At 46.0% G+C, this 25,787-nt stretch overlaps 1 protein-coding gene across 1 annotated transcript in view; it reads right to left on the bottom strand.

Annotated features, from left to right (window-relative positions):
* The window catches only part of RYR3 (ryanodine receptor 3), a 342,229-nt gene that overhangs the window by 168,998 nt on the left and 147,444 nt on the right, over positions 1-25,787 (bottom strand). Inside the window, 11 exon segments of the mRNA XM_069492266.1 lie at positions 159-385; positions 789-875; positions 7,128-7,293; positions 10,260-10,423; positions 11,992-12,028; positions 12,938-13,113; positions 14,688-14,896; positions 24,135-24,269; positions 24,272-24,309; positions 24,891-24,925; positions 24,927-25,096. Of these exon segments, the coding sequence (XP_069348367.1) occupies positions 159-385; positions 789-875; positions 7,128-7,293; positions 10,260-10,423; positions 11,992-12,028; positions 12,938-13,113; positions 14,688-14,896; positions 24,135-24,269; positions 24,272-24,309; positions 24,891-24,925; positions 24,927-25,096 (1,444 nt within the window).

The raw sequence follows: 25,787 nt of genomic DNA, 5'->3' as shown, positions 1-25,787 counted from the left end.
TAGTGAAAGTGGGAAAGGGAAAGAACAGAAATTGGGGCATTGGGGAAATCGGGGGCCACCCCAGGCTGAGCGGGACCCAGTGAGAGTGCTCCCAGTTCCCTGCTGGCCTCACCTGGCCCTGCTCCCAGGCCTGCCCACTCCCCAGCGGGCTCCGGTACCTGTTCTCCTCGGGGATGTGGAGCGCCATCATCTGCAGGGGCTCCAGGCACTGCACCACCCAGCCGTGGCGCTCGCTCACCCGCTCGGTCTCCACCTTCAGGAAGCTGTTGGGCATGCGGCTCCAGAGCACGGGCTGGATGGTCTGCACGTCCAGCCGAGGCGGACACTGCGGGACGGGGTTCTTCTCTTCACTCTTGAATATGGCCCCCGACAGGGGCATCGCATTCTGGGACAAGGTGGAAAGCATTAGAGGAGAACACACACAGGTGACATGGAGATTCCCAGTGGCTGGGTGCATAGCCCATGGTAACCAATATGGTTAGAGTAAATTAAAGAGAGACAAATGTATTGAGGGGACCACTAAGGGCTTTACCAGCATTAATTAGGACTTTGAATAATGGGTTATATGAGCATTAATTCTTTTAGCACCTGAAAGGGTAGGAAAAGGGGAAGATAAGAATGCATGTTCTGTCATCTCAATGTCACAGGCAAGCGTAGGGGCCTGTGGGTGGGGGGCATACGAGAAGCAAGAGGGCTTCTCTCATCTTCTGAGGTCTGGGAATTTTTCCTCTCATGGTCAGTGCTGCCCCCTCTTGTCATGGCCATTAGATGAGGGGACAGATAAATACCTTCAGCTTTCCCAGTTCAAACTGAAACAAAGAAGTACTTGTAGGCTGCAGGAAGACTGCTGGGAATACTTTGGTATTGGGCTCCACCTGGAAACCAAAACAAATGGAGAAGTTTGCCCAGGGCTGTAACATCACAGCTTGATAAGCCATCGGTGCTTTAGTCAACGCCCTCATTCTAGTCCCAGCTGAAAGGGCAGCCAGCTGGCTGGTCACTCTTCAATGCTCAGAAATTCTGAGACCTGGTACCTATTAGTGGAGATTGTCATGGCCTCCCCACGGTAAACATTCTCTCATCTTGGGGCTGAACAATCTCAGGTCCTTTCTCTCTTTCTCTTAGGTACATATAGCTAGTAGTCTCTCCAGTGCTCAGGAGGTCACAGGGGATGAACTAACTTGCCACCAAAGGCAGTATCTGACCTTGGTCACTGTGCAATGTGGTGACCTTGCTCTTCACAGAGCCTGGAGACATCCGCTCAGGGACAGCCTTGTCATTTACCACGCCTGCCCAGGGGAGAGGACAACCAGGGGTGGGGTGGTGATTCAGGATTATATCTGCGGGCAAATCAACACTGGTCAAGCGAGCCCGGGGATATCCTGCGGCAGGGTTTCTCAATCTGGCACTCCCTACAGGTTGGGCTGAGTAGATTTTGTTGTAGGAGCTGTCCCATGCGCCACAGGATATCGAGTGGCATCCCTGCCCCCTGCCCACCGCACGTCAGCAGCACTCTCCACCCCCACCACAGTCACCGCAACCAGCCAGGTTCCTGACACGGCCAAATGTCCCATGGGGGGCAAAAACCTCGGCTGAGAACTGCTGTTCTACAGGCCAAGGGACTTCGCTGGAAAAACAGAGAGAGGCTGTCTCTAGAGCCTGTCCACTCCTCAAACCTCTCCTCCTCCCTGGCTTCCTCTGGACTTCTCTCTACCCTTTCTCATGCTTTACAATTCTAGTCCTTAAAGTGTTTGGGATTCAGTGATTGTCCTCCAGCTGCTGCTTAGATGAGATGCGTGGATTTATTGACTTATGACATCAGGAGCTCTACATACTATTTGCTCACTTTGATGGAGGAGCAGACTCGGAGCAGCCTCTGGGTTCTGTACTACAAAGCTTATTTATAAACCTTATTTCAGGCATAGCCAGGGCAGTTTCCAAGGGAAAGTCACCACGGACCACAGAAGAAGACTTAAATATAATCACACAGTGAGACTTTAATTCCACCAACTGAAGCCCTTTGCTTTGAAGCAAAGGCAGACACTAGGAAATTCTTGCAACTCTCCCCACTTACAAACAAGGGGATGGTGGGTGTGTTGGACATATCCCTAAGGTGACTGTATTATATAATCTCCTGCCCTAGAACCGGTGTCTTGTTTTTAGCAAACAGAATATGGCAAAAGTGAAGGGCCTGTCGTTCCCTTGATTAGGTCACAGGACATAAAACTCTATCTCAGTGGACAGGAGAGGAAGACTCTCCAGCTGATCTTGGAGAAGTAAGCTGCTGCGCTGTGCCTGTGAGAGGGCCTCGTGACGAGTGACTCAGGGGGCAGGGGACTGGAGAGACTGAGGGTGGCCCCTGGCTGCAGCCAGCATGAAAATGGGTCATGCGTTCTACAAATGCAAGCGACTGAACTCTGCCAACAACGATGGGAGCTCAGACGACGATCCTCAGCTCCAGAGAAGAATGCGACCTTGCTGACACCTTGACTGCAGCCTTGTGACCCCTGTTACCTTGTGCCCAGACTCCTGACCCACAGAAACTGTGGGATGATGAATGTATGTTATTGTAAGTACCGAAATTTGCGGTAATTTTTATGTGGCAATAAGAAAATAAATACAGGGAGTTTTCCTTTTGTCAGAGTATTTGTTTAGGCTTTCCTTAAAAAATGAACTTCCTCAATGAATTTAGACATGAGATTTATAAAAAACATAAAAAACACATTTTTATGGCTGTAAGTGACTTAGAAGCTTGTATGATTCAGTACTATCATTTTCTTATGATGAAACAGGCCAGATTAGTGAAACCCCAGACTTTCTCCCTCTACATGGTCGTTCTAGTACGTGACAGTGGGCTCATATTTCAGGTAAAAGCATTTGGTTTGTACCAGATGTTTCAAATACTCATGGATGATATGAAGAGATAAATGCCAGTATAACCAAAATATAGGGGTGGACTGCCAGAATTGCCCGGCTATGCCTGAAATAAGCTTTGTAAAAGGACGTTCAACCAATAATTATTTAGTAGCTGTTATATACCTGCTTTGGGCCAGACTCTGGGTTTATAGCAGTGAGAGACACAAATAGGAAATTCTGATTTGATGTTGTTCTGACTTTGGCAACAAGGCAGGAACTGTACCTGGGCTGGCCCCAAGATTTCTCACATATCCAATATGTGACATCTAGAACAACCTGCAGCCCTCAAGTCATTGCAGCCTTAAGGAAGCAGAGCTCTGGATCAGCAGGAAGCCCATGAGTCTGCGCTATTGGGAGAGAGAAATGCATTCAGCCAAAGGCTTCCTATGCTGAACAAAATCACACCAGTACATAGGACCGTCAGAACTGGCTCCTACAAACTTTATAAGCTTGCCAGCCAAACTCGGTCTAGACCTCCCTGCACAGAGTAGGTGCTTTGAAAGCATTTAGGATGCTCCGGGATAGGTTTATTTCCATCACATAGAGTATACTCCCACCATTATGAACAATGGAAATTTCTCTACAATCGCTAAAATAAGAAGAAAACTCAAGTGTGGGCTCAGGAGGGTGTACATGAGGATAAAAACAGCAATTGGTGGTGTGGCAAGCAGAATTCTAGAAGGCCCTCAGGGCCCCATGTTACTCCTGTGATCACATTCTATTACATGGCAAAAGGTATTCTGTAGACAAAAGTAAGGCTACTAACTAGCTGACCTTAAGATAGGGAGACCCGTGGGCCTTTTCTAATTGCATGAGTTCTTTAAAAGCAGGAGTTTTCCTGCTTGGGGCAAAAGGGAAAATCAGAGAGCTCTGAAGCCTGAGAAAAACAACTGGGTGTGCCCACGTTGGCTTTGAAGTGGAGGGGCCACATGAAAAGGAAGGTGGGTACCCTCTGCAAGCTGAGAGTGGTCCTGGCTGGCTGCCAGCAAGGAAGCGGGGCCTCAGAGCCTAAGACCCACAATCTCAAAGAACTAGATATTGCCAACAACTCGCATGAGCTCAGAAATGGATTCTTCCCAGAGCCTCCAACTAAGAGCCCAGCTCAGTCCAGTGGATACCCTGATTTTGGCCTTGTGAGAACCTGAGCACCCAGTCAAGCTGCAGAACTGTGAGATAATAAACATAAGTTGTTTTAAGCTGCTAATTTTGTGGTAATGTGCTAGGCAGCAATAAAAAACAAATATAAGTGATTTCCCAGCCAAGTAAGTCAGTCTGACGACACATACTTAGTGAGCACCTGCTAGGTGCCGGGTACTGTTCCGTGCATGGGGGAGGCAGCGACTGACGAACCTGAGAGGGCTCTGCCCTCAGGGAGCTTACCTTCCGCAGGAGGAGCTTACAGTCTAACAGAATGAGCAGCCAGCCCAGACGCAGAGCTGTCCTGATGCGCCACCGACTTTTTCCCTTTGGTATTTAAAGTACCTTTGACCGCTGGCTGATCTATTCTGTCCTTGCAATAACAGCCATTCTATTTCTAATCATGTGTGAAGGTCAGGGCATAGGAACTGGGCTGAATTGAAAGCTATCCCCTCTCGTAAATCCGAGTTTCACAGCTGGCTCTGTCCTCGGAGCGGTGTGGCTGGAGTGGCAATCGCTGAGGAGTAGCTCTTGAATGTACATTTTATTTCTCATTTCTCCACTGATTACATTAAGTGGGACAGAAAAAAAGTGTTCAAATTGCATAGCACTATTTAATGGGGAGGTCTAGAAACATTGTTTGAGAGAATCCTTCTCTCATTATTTTGGTTACTGGTCCTTTCTGAATCGAAGGCTGGTGTATAAACATTGCCGGGCTGTTCTTCTTGAGATAATTGAAAAATGAAAATGGCTACAACTGCAGAATAACAATGATTCCACTGCCGGGGACCAGATGCATGGCTGGACCTCTTACTGTCTTGTCTGGAACGAGAAGGGGGCTGGCTCGGGGTGAGCCTCCCGCGGGTCCCTGGACAGAGCCCTGACACTCTCGCATTTGCAGCAACCTGCCCCAGGGCAGGAGTCAGGCCTGGGATTGGCAAGCAGACTCATCGGGATCTATGGAGTGGAGAAAGGAGCAGGATTGGGTGCCAGAACCCAGCTCAAAGACGACAACTGACCAGCCCAATGTCACCCAGGAACGACTGTGAGGTGGGATAAAACTGCCACAATGTCCTCCTCTTGGTTGTAACATCTCAACATCACGGGCCTTTCCTTGAGGCAGGAAAGTCACTGCTGCAGCAAATGCCATTTTTTAAAAAATTAATCATTTTTTTTTATACTTCCAAAGACCAGCTAGCCTTAAAAGTTATTAGATGCTTTAGAGTTCTCTGCAGCTCAGGGAGGACCCTTCAGTTAAACTCATTTCAAAAGTTAATGAGAAAAAGCTAATGGATTCTGAAGGACAGAATGTATATAAAACATTTCTCAGGGGACTTGGAGTGGGGGAGGTGGAATCATGAGAAAGTGCTGGAAGAATACCACTTTACTTTCTGCTCAAAGCCTGGCTTCACAAACGCCTCTGTCTGGAAATGGCTGGTGGGGCTCCAGCTGCAGGACCCAGCCTGCCAAGTGGCGTTGATGGCTCCACTTTCTCCCAGGAGGGGGACGGGACAGAGAGCGTCATGCACAGCAGAGAAGGGTAGCTGCCTCTAAGCCAGCAGGCTGTTCCCAGACTCCAGGAGGCGTTTGGTCCAGCTGTTCTTGGTCAATGAACATTTCAGAATTGAGGCGGCTGTTCTGTCTGCTCCGCACCTGACTCCATCTCTCCAGCTGCAGGCCAGGCAACCACTGCCAAAGGCTTTGCAGCCTGGATGCTGTAACCCGGGGTGGCTGACCAGTCAGGGGTTTTACCCATTTACATAGTAGCAGGAGGTTTTTAATCTGCTGGTGACCGTGGAAGACTCTTGGATGTTTTAAACACTGAATGTCACTCTCCTGCTCAGAAACCTTCAATGCCTCCCCATTTCCTATTTATACTTCTTTATCATTCTAGATAAATTTCTCACCACTAACCATAAGAACCCCATGCTATCCCATTCATTGATCCTCAAACACACTGTATGCTCCCTATCTCCACAACACTTCTTGTGCCATTAATTCAACCTAGAACATTCCACTCTCTTTTCCTGAAAAAAATCCTTTTGTTTTTCTTGAAAATCAAGATTTCTCCTTAATGAACATTTTCCTGACCACTCCTGATGGGAGCAAGCTCTTCCTTCTCTGAATTCATATAACACTCTGTCAACATGTACATGTGATTCTCTGTTCTACCCTTGCAGCATCAAAAAGGTTTATTATAGAGAAATTGAACTCCTTAACTTTACATTTCAGCATGGTCTGTGGCGCTCAAGATTCACAGAATATTACTAATTGTTAAAGTTATAAAAGTGCTTTTCTTTGTCAAATAATCTGAGAAATGCTTGGTTAGACAGGTTTCTTTCTGAAGTATTTCTCCAAGTTTTTTAGAGTGCTAACATTCATGGTGAAACTTCAAGAGGAGGATGCAACGTGGCCAAGCTCACCTGGCCATCAAGGATGAAGGTGATCAGGCTTCTTGTGGCTGATGACAGGTAAACCTACATGCATTAATATATGCCTGATGGTTTTCCTGAGTAGCTCTGTGGAAGTTCACAGTCCATGAAATAAGGAAACACGTTATTTATATAAACGCATTCTCAAAGGACCCTGTGAGGTAGTCACAGGGAATGCGAATAACGTTTTTGCAAAGAGAATAATACCTGGCAAATTAATCAGTTTTCATAGATTTCTATTTCAAATATAGAAGTTTCTTAAAGTGAGAAGTATTTTTGCTCACCTTTTAAAATTTGCATCTTATACTGTGCAGGTATCATACAGGCTGCACAGGGATAGACGTTTATGAAATGAATAACCTTTTACAGCTCAGCACCAAGGAAAAGCCTTTTCATCTTCTGGAAAGATGACCAGCATATCTGAACAACCAATAAATATGATTCCCACCCCCCTTTCTTTCTCTGTACAAAATAAAGACACTTTGTTTATTCTTTGTCCTAACCAACTCTTGGACCACCTGGGCTCATCTGCTCAACACAGTGTGGCAGGGATGCCGAATATGAATATGGAGAAAAACAGGAACACAGTACTAAATACCAGGCCTGGGACACCACTGCCTTGGCCCCCGAAGCCGCCCCTACCTGGTAGCAGGTGCCGAGTTCTTTCCCATTGGCTGAGAAGGACAACATGCCCATCGCCAGATCCACAAGACAGCCGATCTCCAGGTCCACGTTGCTCCGACTGGATCTTTGGGAACTGGCCACAATGTCCCCACCCCAGACCATGTAGCAGTTGCTGCGTTTCACACTAGGAGCCACAGAGAGAGAGGAAAAGGCACAGAATCTGGACGGGGGCAGCTTGTGATCAAGACTCAGGAATGAAATGTCGCAGAAACCTTCTTCTGAAGCTTTCTAATCAGCCCCAAATATTTTTTTTTCTTATATCAATTTATTCAGCTTCAACCCAATTTACTCAGCATGAGCCACTCCGCGTAGGGATGTGGCAACCTATGAGGTCACTTCTTTCCAAAGAGCACAGTGCTCTGTAACTGTGTCCTGACTCAATGTTAGTCACCTTTGTGAAACAGATAATGGGGACGGTAGTATTCCCACCTTAGAGACGGGAAACTGAGGCACAGAGAGGTTATTGCCTTAGGCAAACTTATATAGGGATCTGGAATAAGAGGCAGAAACAAGAATCCGGGTTCAGAGTCCCAGTCTGGTATTTAGGGAAAAAGGTGATCAAATACTTAAAAACTCAGGCCCACATTCCTTAGGATGGCAGGCCTGGGCAGGCTTACAAAGTAGGGATCATTTGTCTCTGATGCCCTGCCACCTCCCTGGTCTACACTCCCCTGCCTCCCCAGCACTAATAGTTCTGGCTCCTGCACTAGTGGCTAATCATCAACTTAGGTGTCTTTCTCAGCTATCTGTCCACCAAACCTCAGAATGTAGAACTCCATTATGGTCATTTACACTTAAAAGCAAACTGTAATAACCCCAAAGCCTTTAAGGCTCCGAAGCCCGATTCCCTAACTGCAGGATTTCACACCCTGGGTGGGCTGAGGAGAGGAGACACAGTGGCAGAAGTGAATGAATCCCAGAGCCCCTCACAATGGGAGGTGGGCAAGAGGCAGCTGACTGTCTCCCACCAAGCTCATCCTCTGAGGGGCCTGGTCCCTTCAAGTAACATGGTGTGATTGTCCTCAAGTTCAATGAGAGCGTGACTCTATACTTCCTGCAAAAGCAGCCCCTTTAAACATCCTAAGGTCAATCTGATGTGACTCAGCTTGGTTTCCTGTCAAAGTCTCAGGTGTGTGGAGGACAAGGCCACTCCAGGGGCAGGGAAAGTGGGGAGAGATCCTGGAATGGACTGTGTAGACTCTCAGAGTCACTTTACTTCTCTGGACTGTGCTCTCATTTGGAAGGCCAAGGGTTCCATTAGGATTCTCCAAGGTTCCTTCTGGCTCTAGGAGTCTGTCACTGTCCCCTGTGAGTGGAAATCCCCTTGTAAGTGTACATTCACCTCCTCTCCTCTCCTCGGGGGCAACCACGGGGCTGCTTACTCAGTATGAATATCCTCAGGCAGGGGCCGGTGCAAACTGCCTCTTACAGAGTCATAGCATTGTGAGATTACCACAAAGGTTTAATTGCAGCCATGTTAGTACTGCTTTTTAGCGATTAAAGTACTAACTACAAGGATGACTAATACATAATTCAATTAATAATGTTTTGAAGCTGTGGGAATGTGAAGTAGCAGGCTCTGGTCATATTTTAAAGGGCACAAATTCAAAATGCCCTAAGACATCTGAAAATCGATTTTGTATTTATTTCTTATCATGTGGCATGAAGAACTAAGAATTACTGGGTGCCTACCATATACCAGGTCTTGTCCTAGGTGCTAACACGTCAGTTAATTTTCACAATAAACACTGTCACTGAGGCTCAGATAAATCAAGTAATCTGCCTGGTGGGGCAGAACCAGCAAACTGGAGCAATAAACCCAAATGATTCTTCTGGGAAAAGGCTTGAGTAAAAATAAAATAAAATTAAAAAAACAACCCAAATGAGATAGACATTTCTGTCTTTTCTTCTCATGGCTGAAGAACAAAGCCCAGATTGGCCAATTGCTTTCACATATTTTCCTTTCCAATCTAAACCCAATGTTGCTTACAGCATCTGTTCTGGCTCTCATAACATGACAGACGTTAAATGATGGCAATAATAATAATAGTTAATATTTATTAAGTGCTTGAGTTGAGACACTCTCCTAAGCATTTTTCTATGAATTAACTCATTTAATCCTCACAGTACTCTATGAGATTGGAACTACTATTCTCATCTCATAGATGAGGAGATCAAAGCCCAGGGAGGTTAAGTGAGGGGTCCGAGGTCACACTCGTAGTAAGTCCTGGAAACCCAGGCAGTTTGCTTCCAGAGCCTGTGCTCTTAACTCCCTGCCTACACTGGTCCCTCACAGCACAACTATGGCTCACCTCTGGCCACGAGACTTTGGTGAGACAGGAGTCTCTAAATTGCAACTGCAAGATGGTCTTGTCTTTGTGGAGAGCAAAGGCCAGCTTGAGAAACACCTTATTACATCTCTATACACAGCTGTGTAGGGAAAAGATGCTCCTACCCACAGGTAGGTGGGAAACATAAATGGAAATCACATGTCCTGGTCTCCTGAGTCACCTCTGGGGCACATGTGGCCAAGGATGCCTTCACTGGAGATAGTACCAGCAGACCAGGGTGAGGTGTGCCTGAAACGTTTCCCTAAGATCCCTAATTTCTAGTCAGTGGTTTTTATTCATGATTTTTCCATGTCTCTTTGATATTTCTTATGTTTTCAGCCATTACAAACTCTCAGCATGAGGAGTTCTGAGTTTATCAGCTGCTGTGCAATGTGTTCCATCTTTTTATTTCTTCTGAACCAACATCTCTCAAGCACGCAGGGACTTTCTCTGCCTTGTTCTGATATTGCAGAAATTGGGGCTTGTCCAGAGATCATGGAAATAACTCTGAGAGGGACCACAGACTCCCAGCATCTGTCTAGCTTTCCCATCCCTGGGTCACAATTTATATGTGTGATGAAATTATCTTCTACCCACTAGCACTCTTTCCCACTGTTGTAGTACACCCCCAGCCCATTTTACTTAAGGATTTCAAGCCTGTGCCTCATTTTCCCCTTTTAAGAGAGGCTGGGATGTTTACTTCTTTGGGAGTGGGGTAGGGGAGGGAGTGAAGACGACTTGCCTCGTGGGAGCCCCTTACCTTTCGTGGACCCGGCCTCTTTCATCCCCCAGGGTGACAGTCACCGTGCAGTTTTTATTCAGGTCAAATTTTTCACTGTACAAGTGATAGTCTGGAGTCACCCATCCGACCCAGACGCAGGAGGGGTCCTGTCCGGCAAAGATGCGGACAGCGTAGTAGCACTGCTGTGGAGAGACCACAGAGGGGTCAGTGGCCCCCATGCGGGGAGAAGGGGGCTCGAGAGGCAGAAACAGCACAGGGGCCCCCCTGGCCCTTATTTTGCAAAAGCACACACTGCTGTATAAGGAGACCACACTCTAGACCCGGAAGAAAGGCTGAATAGAGACTTTGGCTTCCTAATTTTTCCTTTTCTGTTTTGCTTTAGCACCTGGAGAAGCAAGCGCTTAATCTACCACCCTTTGCTCAGAAGATGCCGGCCATGGAGTCAGCAGCAGCTGCTCAGAACGGCCAGCACAGAAACAGAACCCTGGCCCCTTCCTGGGTGCCAGGCCAACCTGGGCTGCAGGGAGAGCCGGACACAGTCCTCACCCTCCGAGAGGGAATAGTCAGGGGTCAGGGCACTCCTGTGACTTTCTACTTCTACAGGGGTCTGAGGCTTTTTTGGGGAAAGTGTTGAAAGCAGTTGCAAAAGGAAAATCCCATGTTGTGACCAAATGTGCTGTGTGTGGCCGTCACACCCAACCCCAGGCAGGGCTGAGAAGGGCAGCAGTTCTCGCAGGGGTCATGCAATTCTCAACTGTTGCGATAATAGCTGCAGCATGAAGGAAGGTGACTGCCTCATCATTTTCTTCACAAAACTAAGCAGATTTATCCGTAATGCAGTAGCTCTTATTGGTAGGCTGTCAAATTTTCCTGAATGGGAAAAAAAGGGTCACCTAGACAAACCTGAGCTTGAATCTTGGCACTGCCAGGTATTCATCGTGTGACCTCGGACAAGTCATTTGCCCTTCTCTGTGCATAATACTGACCATCACAAGGGGGTGCTGATTAAACCAATTTTAAATGAATTAAATGGAGATGAACTAAGAAGGTGACAGAACGTGCCAAGCACAGTGTCCCGCACATACTAAGTGCGGGATTCACCACAGTAAGAATCTTACTCCTGATGATGGTTACCCTATGAGCTCAGGATTGTAGGATAACTTTACAGAAGGGTTGATATACATTTTGTCCATAGACATGATTTCTGCCAGGTGCTAAAGAAGAATGAGAGAAAGAAAGAAATTAGGAAGTGCTGCCTTCTGGCTACTGTCCAGCTACGGAAAGGGGGACAAAAGTAGCTCCCATCTTCTGGACTAGCTTCCTGCTCCTTCTCCTCATTTGATCGCTTTCAACGTTACTCCTGGCACCGCACAGAGACATGGGGAAGCTGACTCATGGAAGTTTACACAAAAGAGCAAACAAAAAGATCTAATTGAGAGCTCTCCAACTGCTGCTCATTTCAATCAGAAAGGCAGTGTCGGGTCCCTGATGGCAAATGGGCAACAAGTATACAGTGATGCCCAATTAGGAGCTCCAGGTAGGGCTTCTGCTTTGCAGTGAATAACCATTTTTCTTTCTCCCATTAGAGAAATGCCACGGACGTATTCTGGCAGCATCAAGATGGATATTAAAAGACAGAGTAATCGGCAATTAAAGAAGATCTCTAGACACATCTTTGCTGTAAGGGACATATTACCAGGCACAACAAATAATGAAATAATTCAAACCGTAATTGAGCACATTTACTTACTGTTGTTGTATGAGAGAGTATTTCTTGCATCTGTTTCCTGGGGGGGAGATAATCCACGTTTTAGTTACTCAGCTGTATAGAGAATCCCACAGTTCTGACAGGCAATGATCAGTTCTACCTTTAATGATCAAGGCAAGTCTAGGAAACTGGCTATTTCCTAAACACCAGTGACTGCAACCATTCTCAGGACTTGTTCATTTGTAAGCTGCTACCATGAGGCAGGGCTGTGACTTCCAGCTCGTGTCCCTCAGCCCAGATGCTAAGTTAGAGCTGAGAGGGGAGACGGGGAGATTGCAGTAATACCGCCAGGGATACCTCTGCATGGGTGAGCCTATTCTCTCAAGCAGCTGTGCTTGTTTAAAAGCTTGGTAGATAGTGAACTCTAGAGAAAACCTGAACAAGACGGCTCCAGATGGCAAACATACATGAATGATTAAAAATAGACATCAGAGCAAAGAAAGACAGCAGGGAATATATTCCGTATCAAGAAGGAAGAAGCCGCATTACTCATGAGTTACACAGCTGCAGGGTCGGACAATGCCCATAGTTACACAAAGAATGCAGTACCTGCCTGCAGAAACTCCTAATTTCACACAAAAGCAACAACAATTGCCCCCTCTCATGCACTCACATTCCTTTTACTCCCCAAACACAGGAGTTGTGGGCGGCAAGGAAGCTACGGACTTCGTGCAAAAAGAGCAGAAACTTTTCCTGGAGATCTGAGTCTGTTTAGTGTGATTGGTTTCTTAATTATGCGTTGCACAAACACACAAGTGCACCTGCATGCACACGTGTGCACACACATCCTCATTTCTTTACCTAACTGAAAGCAGAGAGAACCCTATCCCCAGAGTTCTTGTGCCAAAGTAGAGTGAAAAACAAGCAGAAAGCCAACTTTACAGCAGACACAGCAAGCACCTGTGAGAAGCAGAGGCCTCGCCCTCACCTCTTCTGGAAAGCTTCACTGTCCAGACAGGGGCTGTGGCTGAAGGAGGAGTGGCACTCGACAGGCATGCTTAGACGGCAATAGATCATGTCCGCGTTGCTGTTCTGTGTGCCAAACGTCTTGTGGGTCACCTTGAGGCAAGGCGGGCTGTCCATGGTGCCATCAATCCTCATGACCTGGAAACATGACAAGTCCTTGCGCTGACACACTGGAGGGCCTGACCTTGACCCTGGCCCTTCTTCCCTCATTGACATGCACCGTATATGGCAAGGCATTCTGAGAACTGTGAGACTGAGCTTTCTCCAGTGACAGCCAAACTGTGACTCTCATCATTACTTGGACCTTGTCCTACAGAAAACAAAGATCTGCTCCTGGCTGGAGAAATTAGAGATTTAAAGACAAGCCCATTGGGTTCTCTGCAAGGCCAGGGGTGGAGAACAAACGCCAGAGAGGGAGGTGTGGCATCTGGGAGATGCAGTGTAGTATCTGCAGAGGCTGATGATCTTTTAGGTCAGGGGCAAATGGTTAAAGCAGAGAATATTCCCAAGATTTTGCCTGTCATTGGAGCAGAACATCTAAGGGAAAAGACACCAGTAAGCCCAAAGCTCCTGAGGAGGGACCCAGCCCAGTACCCTTCTCTGCCACAGTCACAGCCTGAGGCTCCTGAAGCCTCCTCCAAATACCGGGGAAATTTGCAGTTCCTGGGCACAAGCATTGCAGGGGGAGGAGGTGGGAAAGGAAAGATCAAAACTGGATTTTTAAAATGTGTGTGAGAGGGGTTGCTACAGAGGATACAGTAAACTGATACTTATAATAATAATTTTCTTATAACTGTTCTCTAGAGAACAGTTCTTGCTCTGGGGTCTATGAGAGTGCTTAAATATTTATGTGTGGTTTGTATATTTTTCTAAGCAGAGGGCCTCTAGATTCTATCAGTTTGGCAAAGGGGTTCATGATCTCCAAAAGTTAATGAGCCACCTTTCTAAGGTAATGGTCAGGGAGGAATCAGAGAAATAAGAGTCTCTACTATTTATGACTGAGGGGGACGTGGGGGATTAGAGTGATGCTTGAATTCAGACTGGAGGGTAAGTGACGGAACTTACAGTTCCTTGACCCTGCCCTCACCAATGCTGCCACGGAGCTGGTCCGTTTGGCTATCAACAGTCTCCCGCCCTCATCACCCACCACGGAAAACCCTGGTCAGCTTGCCGGAAAGAGGCAAGCAGACGCAGAACCAAAACCCAGAGGATGCTCCTTATAATCCTGGGCTCCTCTCTGCCCCCCAGGAGGTGGGAGTATCATAATCCCACACCTCAGCTTAAAATCCTGGAGACGCACCAAAGAGAAAATAAGCAGCCACTAAATGACATCAAGTCATGTGCATATAAAAACATGTGTTCAGGACATCTAGTCTTGAGTAGAGGTATTGAAATTTTTTTTAAAAAGCAATGTTTAAGGTCTCTGGACACTGCATGACTATGACATTACCAGTGCAGGCATATCTGGAGAAAATGCAGTGGCCCCGAGGCTGGCGATCAGCCTGCAAGGTTGACTGTCTCTTGCAAGATGCCACTGAGCTGCCCCGATGAAGGTGCCTGCAACTACGGCTCTGAGGCCGGCAGGGAGGTGGTAGGTAAGTGTCCAAGACAGGGACTTAGGTAAGCAGCGGCCCGTGGACAGGAGACTTAGTGGGACCTTAGTGCCTTGGCCCACCTGCCCTGCCAGGGCCACCCACGACGTGTAATGTTACCTCTATGTGAGGGTGATCTCTTGGCACATTGACAAACGTCGGGAGGCGCTTGCTGAACCACATTGCAACATCTCGGTTCATGTTGACAGCAAAAGGCTCAAAGCCCTCTTGGAGGCCGCACATGGTATAAAACTTGAAGGTACTGGCGTCTGTCCCGAGATTCATGCGGCCGATCTGAGACAGCCCCAGAGAGCAGATGGGCACGAAGCCTGCAGAAGAGTTAAAGAGAACCTGCTTCAGCCCGCAGTGCCCTCCCGGGACACTGTGCAGAAGCCCGACCCTTGCTTCCCTAGGGGCTTTCTGTCCCGGGAGGAAACATGGGGCACAACACTTTGCCTTTCTTCCCGGCACATACAAGCAACAACAGGAGGCCACGTGGAGACTGCCACTGCCCTTGGTAGATGGGAAAGAAAAGTGAGCTTGGTTCAAAACGATTTGGGAAAAACAATCTTCCAGCTAATAGTATTCTTAAGATGTAAATACATATCAACTAGAAAAGTAAAACCATTAAGAGAAAAAGTAAAATTCTTTATCTATGTCTTTGTTAAAACTGATCTTAGGTTCCGGGAAAATATAAATACTTCCAAAAACAAGACAACACAGCAAGCCCAAAGAATGACTTGGTGAGCAGATTTTGTCACAAAAACAAAAAATGGATAACTATGTGAGATGATGGATATGTTAATTGGCCTCACTATGGTGACATTTTTACTACCTGTACATATCCCATAGCATCATGTTGTATGCTTTAAATATACACAATAAAATTTATTTAAAATAAAAAACGACTAATTGGGCAAAGTGTCTAACTTTTCTGGGCCTGAGCATCTTCCCCAGTGAAATGAGAGGTACTTCATGCTTTGAGAATATCAGTCTAGCATTAGCTTTAAGAAGTTTTAAACGCTAGCATTATGATTCTGGTTGATCCCAAAACACAATTTATTATACAAACTCCCATGCTCCTAGGCCTCTGTCCTCCTTCCCCCCTAAGAGAGAAGGGGAGAGTTTCAAACAGGAGCCAAAGACAACTGCTCTCTTCCTTCCCACAGCTATCGTCTCCCCAAGCTCGCATCTGTATCCTGATCATATTAAAAATTACCATGCAGAATAGACCAAAACAGAAGTTCAAATTGTTTGGTGTTCTTGCTTGTGGGCTATTTATAAATCATAATTGTGGACCAACAAATCAGCAAAGCAGGGAAAGCACTAATTATCTTGGATTTGGGAGGATGTGAGAGGCAGGCGGCTGGAGGACAGCTGAGGATGCAGAGAGCTCTTGGAGGGGAAGGAATACCTCTGGGGCCACTGGATAAAGCAGGGCTTAGAGCTTCCCTCAAAGAAAACTATCACACCTCAGCTTAAAACCCTGGAGACAGCACCAAAGAGATTAAATAGCAACTAAAAGACATCAAGTTACGTGCATATAAAAACATGTGTTCAGGACATATAGTCTTCAGTACACGTATTGAAATTTTCATTTCAAGGGAAATTTAAAAGCCAATTTTGGGAACATTTACATTTAACAGGAAGAACTTTCCTTCACAGACACAAGGGCCAACTGCACTCGTCAGAGGGAGCAGAACAAGAGGGCCAAATAGAAAGCTCCAGAGATTGGCCCTTAGCACAAACACCAAATTCAACAACTATCCACACAAACAGGCACCTTCAGAAGAACCAAAAATCAGATGAGCCATCATAATACCTGGTTTTAACATTATATCAAAGAAAGATAGGCACAGGGCAGAAAAGGGTCTTGCATTGCCTCCGCCACCCCTCCCCTGGCAGTGCTGTGCTGGGGAGCAACTTGGGCACCAGCTCGCCCACAGTAAAATAAAGTACCAAGCAGACTCTTGAAGTCCCTGAGTTGGATGGCATCTCTAGACCCACCCTGGGCCAGAAAGAAACAGGCTCCCCTGAAGGAAGGACCGAGTCCTGGCAGGATTCAGCACCTGCTGACTAAAGAGCCCTTGGGCTTTGAATAAACATCAGAGGTAGCCAGGCAACAGTCACCATGGGCTTTGCTTAAGACTGGGCTGGCTTCAGGTGTGACCTGCCACTGTTGGCCACGAGGGAGTGCCCATGTCACCCCTCCCCCAACTCCAGCAGCTCAGGAGAGAGAGTTAGGGAAGAGAGTGAGAGACTTTACCTGGTAATCCAGGGAATTCTCTCCTATGTCACCCAAGCCCACCAAGGCAGTACCACCAAGAGTCTACAGCAGTCACAGCATTACTGGGCTTGGGGCACCCCCAGAGTTGATCCAGCTGCATAGATCAAAGACCGAGATCATAACCTTCAATTCCCTTTGGAATGCCTGGAAAGCCTTCTCAAGAAGGAGGTGTTCGAACAAGCCCAGACTGTGAAGATGAGAATAAATACCGAATCTTCAATGTTCAGACATCGATGAATATCCACAAGCATCAGAAACATCCAGGAAAACATGACCTCACCAAACAAACTAAATAAGGTACCAGTGACCAATCCTGGAGTGATGGAGATATGTGACCTTTAAGGCAAAGAATTCAAAATAGCTGTCCTGAAGAAGCTCAATGAACTTCAGAATGCACTGTTCCTAGAGTGAGTGCTTATATACTGTCGTCTAAGCCATGGTGTTCCTATGTAAATAATCAGTCACATAAGTGAAAGGCAAATCTCTCAAAAACTAGTTGCTTGGCTTCAGAAACTAGGAACTCATTTAGGACACAAGTGTGTGCTGTAAAGTAACAGAGAACTTTATTGCAATCCTACAATATCCGTACAAAGAGCCTTTTCTCAGGGCCACCAAGGACAGAACAGACCAGCAGCCCTACCTCAGAATAGTAGATGGACTGATCCATCAGACAAGCACCCGTTGATGTGACATCCTGAGCACTGCTATGCTTCTGGCATTTTTGTGCTAGGGACTGGTAGATGAAATCGTTTCCCTTCTATCAACAGAGATGTTTAAAAATAAGGAACCATCAGAAATCTGACTACAGTGTAGAATAAGAATTGCTTGTCAGCAAAATTTCTTGGATCCCCAATGGGACAGAGAGCTTTGCTATGTGCTGTGACAAGATGCAAAGGAAAGAGAAGAAACTATCCCAATCCCAAGGAGCTTATGAAATGGGGACAAGGAATGGACTATGAAAGGGTAAATGTTTTTGCTGTAACTATCTCTATTCCCAAGGCAGTATTTTGGTTATTCTTCTAAGGGGGGTAACAAGAAAACCACCAGTCTTATAGTTTTATTTTGGAGCCATGATCATGAAGTTCGTGAAGCATTCCAGCCTTGATGTGAACAAGGAATAGGATGTCTAAAGAAAGTCTCTCTTCTCCTTTCTTCTCCATGAAGCTGAATAGTGGAGTAAGTGAGCAGCAGGTGTAAAAGCCCAAGTGGGAGGAAGCAACAACAAGGATTTTAGCCTTGGGACATGTAAATAATGTCCTAGTTACAGACTCACTGACAATGTAAGAGGAAAAAGGCAATACTTGAATGAAGCTTTTTTTTTACCTAAGGAACTGGGGCTCCTCATTTCTAAACATCAGCAGAAGGGACAGCACTTTACTGAGGATAAAACTGAGGACTTGAGGAGCTGATGGACTTGACCAAGGTCACAAGAAGGGTAAGTGAAAAAATGGGATGGGATCCTGCACCCTCTGAGTCATAGCCCAGCTGTCAGTCACTGTTCGAGAGAGAGAGAGAGAGAGAGAGAGAGAGAGAGGGAGGGAGAGTCACAGGGGACGAATGCCCCAGGTTTAAACAGAAGTTATGTCCCAGCACAAAGGACTGCACTCGTTGCAGAGTAAAGTGTTGTCCCTGTGGGGCAGAAGCCCTCTCTCCAGGGCAGAGCTGGACACTGTGTGAGAAAAGGCAGGGAAACCAAAGTCATGGATGCAGACAATGGGAGGCAGAGTACTGAGGACCTCCTGGGGCCAAGCGGGCACAGCTGGGGCAGCTCTGGAAAGAAGCCGCAGACAAGCTAAGTCCAACGCTTGAGTCAGAAAAGAGAAAACCCAAAATGGACAGAGAGGAAAGATGAATTCTTATAAGGCACCAGCACTTTCTCCTGGGGAAAAAGACTTGATAACTTAATATATTTAATCAGCTCCCTCTACCTGGCTAGGAGGCTCTAGCCAATGATCTCTCCATTTCCAAAGCTTCTTTGCTTAAGGCATTTAAACATCTTGTAATTTTATAACTCTGCATGGTAGATAGGTGAGGGGGAACAACAATCATGTGGTAAATCGCAACAGGTAATATTTATGAAATACTTTCTAAATGCCAGGCTTAGTGCTCTACAGAGCCATCTCCTTTATATGCCCATTTTATAGATGAGGAAACTGAGGCTTAGAAAGTTGAATAACTTGCTCAATGTCTGTTACCTGGTAAATTGCAGGGCCAGCATGTAAACAAAGCTGCCTGAGCAGGAGTCCAGAGAAAGCATTGGGGACCAAGGCCAGGATGCCTGCTTCCAAAGTATCTAAACTAACGTGCTTTGTGACTAACTCTTCCTCTGCTTTTCAAACAATTTTCCAAAGTGTCATGTAGTTGACCGGTTTGCCTCTAGATTAGGCAGCTGGAGACCCATGACCACAACGCATTCCAGGCCTCTTCGAGAAAAAGGGCCACCTCTATACAGGTGGCCATATGACTCTCTGGAAGTGACTTGGATAAAAGGATTCATCTGGCAACGTCACACGGCATTACTATGAGCACTGAGTGTCATAAACAAGGATCTGCACTTTACACACAACTCAATCGGTAGCCTCAAATGAGACTGAGAAGTAAGAAGAAAGAAAAACAAAGAAGAATATCTTCTCCTCAACATGTAGCCTAAGAGATTAACTGCTGACATCTTTGAAGAGATGTGGGAAGGAAATTTGCAAATGGCATTGTCTTGAGCCAATATGCATACAAAGTTCTTGTCCCAGGAAAGAAAAGGCAAGAATGTACACATTACATTTCGTAGAGGAACCCCGGTTCTGATAAACTTGGTATTACAAGGCCTCACACTGATTTTGTGATTAGGAAGTGGGATAGCAGGGAGGCCATCTTCTTATAATTTAGGAGTTCAGAAAGAAGTTGGCTCTCTAGAAAATCCAAATAATAGATCCACTTTCAATCCATTTCGAACTGAAAAAGGACATGAAAGAGAATCACTGTGAGTAAGGGAAAAACAGGTCTTGGGAGAGGTGGCTAGATGACTGCTCAGACGATCCCGGGGGTGTTTCTGAGCGTCTCAACCCAGCAGCACATATTTTACCCACTCCTTCTGACTTCCTGCCAAGCCTTGCGAAGATTGAGTTCAGGGACAACACTGAGATGGTCACAAGCCTTGTTGAAAACACGGGAAGCAAGAGACCAAGCTCCCCTGCCACAGCCACACCTGTCTGGAGAGAGGATGACAGAGACGCTGAGTACCAACGTGTGTGCCTATAGATGGCAGTGACACTTCCTGCAAATAAGTTTTATTCTCTGCCACTGAAGAACTGCCAACAGAATCGGGGCATCTGTTAAACCCTGACAGGCCAATGGGCAGGAACAGCCTGGGAGGCTGCCCCTGCAGACACCAAAGACGTAGCAGGAGGCAGGGCGCCCCTCAGGGGAGTGCCTGGCAGAGAGGCAGCACAGGAGACTGTACCAAAGCCTCTTCCAGGTGACACACTCTAAGGTCTGGCAGGATGTTCAGGATTTTATCTTCCTTTCCTTTAAATGGAGGAAAAGAGAAGGCTAATAGCAAAGGTTTCACCTTGGAGGCTTCTCAGCTTTCAGACACCTCTAGGTGACAACACTGAGAACTGTGATGGTCCAGGCCAGGGACCAGGGTAGAGAACAATAATTAGAAACATCCCAATGAAGCAGATAAGGCCATATCACCTACGATGCAGAAGAGGATGGAGGTGACAACTTATAAGGAACCCAGAGGAAAAAACAGCCATGAACTGTAATGTCTGCCCCTATTCCTCCCCAGGGGCTAAAGACTCCCCCCCAGCACAGCTTTCACTGGGGGTCTACCAGAAGAACACAAGCATAGAGGGCATTTTGTTTTGTGGGAGGGCAGGGGGGCTACAATTAGGAAAATGTCTTATTTTCAATAGATACTTTTCCTAGCACTCAAGGCAAGACCTGCTGCCTCTTTCCCTTTATGCAGAGCTGCTATATGGTTATGCCAGGCCTCTGGGCTATTGTTATCGGAGAATGGCACGTGGACTTCCTTTCAACTGCCCCTCCGCCAACTCTCCAGCCAGCACAGAACTGAAAGAGCTTTCCAATTATCTTGTCTCTGTGTTATTAAAGTGTGACACGATACCACAGTACAATGTGCTAACATATTACAGTACAATTCTATTATAAAACCTCATCCTAATAACAGACTTTGTTATTCTGAAGGTCAAATCATGTCCCTGTACACGAAAGGCCTATGAGGCATGTCTTTCATTACCACACAGATGATCCCTAAAGGCAGGGTTATCCTAAAACATCCCTCCCCTTTATAGTGTTCCTCTGCTCACACCCTATAGCAAGTCCCTTCCCCACCCCTCATGTTTCCTAGAGGGCGAAGTGCAAGGGTGCTTGGCCCAGAGTAGACAATAGTTTCTTGAATGAAAAGGCTGAGTGAAGTTCTGACTCAGGGAGGATGGGGGGGGCGAGGGGGATGGGTGTATACCTACATGATGAGTGCGATGTGCACTGTCTAGGGAATGGTCACACTTGAAGCTCAGACTCGGGGGGATGGGGGGGCATGGGCAATATATATAACCTGAACTTTTGTATCCCCATAAGCTGAAAAAAATAAATAAAAAAGAATTCAAGGCTATCTTATCGGCACCTTATCTATCTTTCCAGCTTCATCATCCATAAACTCCACACATAAATCTTCCAGTCAAACTGTTCCACCTTTTCCTGAAGTTTCCTGATGCCATAGCATCACTCTAGTTACATCCCCTGCCAGGAATACCCTTCTCCACAGAGGCAGACATCTTACAGTCTTTTTTTTTTTTTTTTTTTTTTTTTTTATTTTTTATTTTTTTGAGACAGAGTCTCACTCTGTTGCCCGGGCTAGAGTGAGTGCCGTGGCTTCAGCCTAGCTCACAGCAACCTCAAACTCCTGGGCTCAAGCGATCCTCCTGCCTCAGCCTCCCGAGTAGCTGGGACTACAGGCATGCGCCACCATGCCCGGCTAATTTTTTGTATATATATATTTTAGTTGTCCATATAATTTCTTTCTATTTTTAGTAGAGACGGGGTCTCACTCTTGCTCAGGCTGGTCTCGAACTCCTGACCTCGAGTGATCCACCCGCCTCGGCCTCCCAGAGTGCTAGGATTACAGGCGTGAGCCACCGCGCCCGGCCTACAGTCTTTATTTAACATTCAATTCGAGTCCCACTCTTACAGAACTCTCATTCTGTATTTGTTACTTGCCATTTAAATTTACTGCTTTGCATTATTAACCTTTTCATATTTTCATCTCATTTTACAACTAGACATCGAGCTCCTTAATGCTGCTACGACTTGCATTTGTATGTGCTGTAGACTGCTGCTCCTCGTGCTTCAGTGTGCATACAAATCACCAGAGCGTCTTGTCGGAATGCAGTTTCTGATTCTGGTGTGGGGCAAGGCAGAGATTCTGCATTTCTAACAAGCAGACCACGCTCTGAGGATCAAGGCTTTGGACATTACAAAGTTCTTGTAAGTCTGCACAACATACAAGATTCTTATCTCCTCCTCAGAGTTGAGCCAAAGACTCATAGATGAGTCACTTTCTGCAGTTCACACAATAGTAGAAACAGGAGAAGGTCCCAATCTTTGGATTCTTTCTACCCCAGAAAACTGCTTGCCTTGGGGATGTGCCTGACTCTTCTAAACTCTTTGTTTTCCTTTGTGCCTCAAGAAGAGAACCCTGCAGGTGATGGTTGCTTGGGAAGTATCTGGCGGTCCTTCTATACTGCTCTGATGTGTGTCTACAGTATTCCTGCTCCTTTGACTCTGAACCAGCACACAAGCCATTCCTTCTGCTGGCAACGTCATCCCCACTTGTCTCCCAAAATAGGATTCTTTCTTTAAAACTTTGGTTTTCAACCTCTTCAGAAGGCACTAAAATATGACCCTATCTGACTTTGGTCATCCTGTCCTTCTAGGAAAATATATTGACTTGTAAACTTTATTTCTCCAAATAGTTCATTCTTAGAAAAATCTTTACAGCTCTTTAAAGGTACAGTTGGATACGCATGTTGCAGATAATAGGTGTCTATAAAAAGCATGTGAAAGTCATTTATAAAGCTAAAAACACTCTGTAAATAAAGAGCATTTATAATACACACAGACTTTCCTGTATTTGTACTCTTGCCTATGCAGTCATATCTTTTCAGCTTCCTAGACAGTAACTATTTCTTTTTGTAAAGCCTCAAAAAGTTAGAGCTACAAGGAGATTTAATCATTTACAGAGAGGTAAATGAAGCCCCAAAGAGGTTCAGTAAAGTCAATTAAGATGTCATGGGTGGGCAGGGGCAGAGGCAGGGCAAGAGCCCAGGTGTCCTGACCCAGAACAGCATCCTCCTCATCTGTCATGAAGAAGCAAAGAGTGGCATCACACCAAGCACAAGGGTATTCACAGAGCAGGTAGAAAGTCACTGCCATTGAAGTTTATATCTGGGAAGAACATTGGATTTTATTTCATCTATCCTCTTATTCTCTGGTGTAGATGAACAAAGTATAGTCCAGAGAGGCCAAGCCAAGACTCCCTGGGAACCACATAGCCTGTCTGAAGCAAGTCCTCCAGCTTGCAGTCCAGAGCTCTTGACCCTACATGCCAATGGTCTTGGGTGCATAATGTAGTTATGCAGACAAGAAATAATAAGCTCCAACTGCTCCTTTGTGCAGCTGGAAGCACTACCCTGATTGCGGTCTATTCATGGCCATTAATAAGTGCAACTCGGCTTGGGTCTCACAGTGTGCTTGAATTTCAAAATAAATTATATTTCATTCAAGGGAACAGCTAAATCTGACTTTTGTGTTTCAGTGGTTCTCATCAAAGCATCAAGTTCAATTACACAAACATGCAGACTGACAATTCAAATCAGAATAAAAGGGTAATCCTTTAATTCACTGATTTTTCTCTCCTGCTAAAGACATTAGTCATATATCATACAATAAGCATTTTCTTTGTAATACCGGTGAATCTGGGACTCTTCAAATGACAAGGCACAGGGCAGGTAATTAGAGGATTGATTGATTGTTCCGTCAATCAATCTGGAAGTTCAGAATTTATATTTATGATGCCAACTATCACTATTATTTGTCCTAATTTTTCAAAACTGATAGCCTAAGGGATAGTCTTCATCATTAGGGTTTCAAATATGCAAAGGATAGTGTATCCTAAATAGGAGGAAGAAGAGCTCACTCAGCTCTCTCCCTGGGTTTTCTTTCAACCTCATGGAGTTGGGATCAGGGGAGGGTGGTAAGTTTACCATTCTCAATCTCGTAGTCAGCAAAGGCAAGTTCAGAGCCTTTGTTGGTGATCAGCAGCTCCCCATTCAGTGTGAAGATCATCGAAGCATCATCCAGGTTAATCATACATCCAACCACATCTCCTGGCTGCCAGGTACGCCCAAAATACCCACTCCCTTGATGCCAACGCTGGCCCTAGAAAACAAGACCCCAGGGCTTAGAGAAATGGAGGTCCTAGAAGCCCTCTGGAGCTGGACAAATGACTATATCAGCAGTATCTCTTAACTAGTAGTGGCACATGATTTCTATGGGGGCACTCACCTCTTTACCAAGGATAACTCACAGGGAGGAGTGGTCTCTGTTATAAATGAGCAAAACCAAGACACACAAGGCTGATCAGGAAAGGTAGCCTGAGTCTCTTGATTCCTAGTCACAGCTATGGCAATAAACAGAATTCTCTCTAGGGCAGATTGGTACGATTTCCCAACATACTGCCAGCATAGTGTTCTGAGTCGCCTCTGGAGTGGGGTCCCTGGGCTCAGGACAAGAGCAGATATGGAGGTGATTAGAGGAAGGACTTGGACACACAGTCCTCCCCTTTGCCAGAGCAAAGAAACAACTGCTAGGCAATGTTCATTCAATGCTTAAATTAGCTAGTGGTGGTGACCACTCACTTTGAAGCCAGAGATCCAGACACTCAGTACTTTCAGCTTCCAAGGAAATGTTTGGAGAAGGAAAACTTAGAATGAGGATGTGTGGACACTATACAGACTCACCCTGCTGCCTTCAAACACGAAGGCTTGGTCGTCGGAACCCAGCTCGATGTCAGGGCGACAGCCTGGCCTGGCCCAGCCAACCCGCATGTCTCCTCCGGTCACCACCTCAAACTCAAAATACCACTTTCCAGATCTCACTGCATAAGACCGCTCTACCCGGAAGAATCGGATCTTGTCTATGCTGACTTTCTCCACAGCTGGGTCAGCTGTTGAGAGAAGGAAGGTGAGTAGAGGGTATAGGAGGGAAAGAGAGAACACAGATCTTTAATAACTAGGTAGCGTTCCTCAAAGGAATTTGATAACAACAACTGAGACTGGCCACAGATTGCCCACTATCTGTGCATAATAGATCATCATTGTCATCATCATAATAACATAAGCTACCATTTACTGAGCGATTACTTTGTAGATCTTTTAGAGACCATAGGTCAGTTTTCCCACATGACAATCCTATGAGGTCAGTAATACTGTCTTAATTTTACAGATGAAAAAATAGAGTCTCAGAGTGGTAAAATCATTTATTCAAGGTCAAAGAGCCAATAAACTGAGGATTAAAGATGTGAACCCAGGTCTGACTCCAAGGCCATCCCCTTAACCACTTACAATACTGTCCGTTTGGCCTACAGTACCTCCTGGGGCATGGGATGACAATGACATGTTCATCAACTATAAGCTGGTGATTTTAATCAGCACTAGAATTTAATTTGGAGATGTGATTACCTGATCCAATAGTAAGCTGATATTCATGTATTTGGAAAACAAGAGAAAAAAAGATGACTTTGTTTTGTGATCAGGTGTCCCCCAGAGCTCAGCTACTCTGGAAGATAATGTCTCTTCCCAGTGGGACTGGGTTATGGAAATGCCCATCACAGAAACATCTGTCAATGGGATGATGTG

The sequence above is a fragment of the Eulemur rufifrons genome, chromosome 2 (genome assembly GCF_041146395.1).
Source record: "Eulemur rufifrons isolate Redbay chromosome 2, OSU_ERuf_1, whole genome shotgun sequence".
In the NCBI taxonomy this organism is placed as follows: Eukaryota; Metazoa; Chordata; class Mammalia; order Primates; family Lemuridae; genus Eulemur; species Eulemur rufifrons.
Note: the sequence above shows the minus strand (reverse complement) of the source record. Positions and strands in the feature narration are given on the sequence as shown.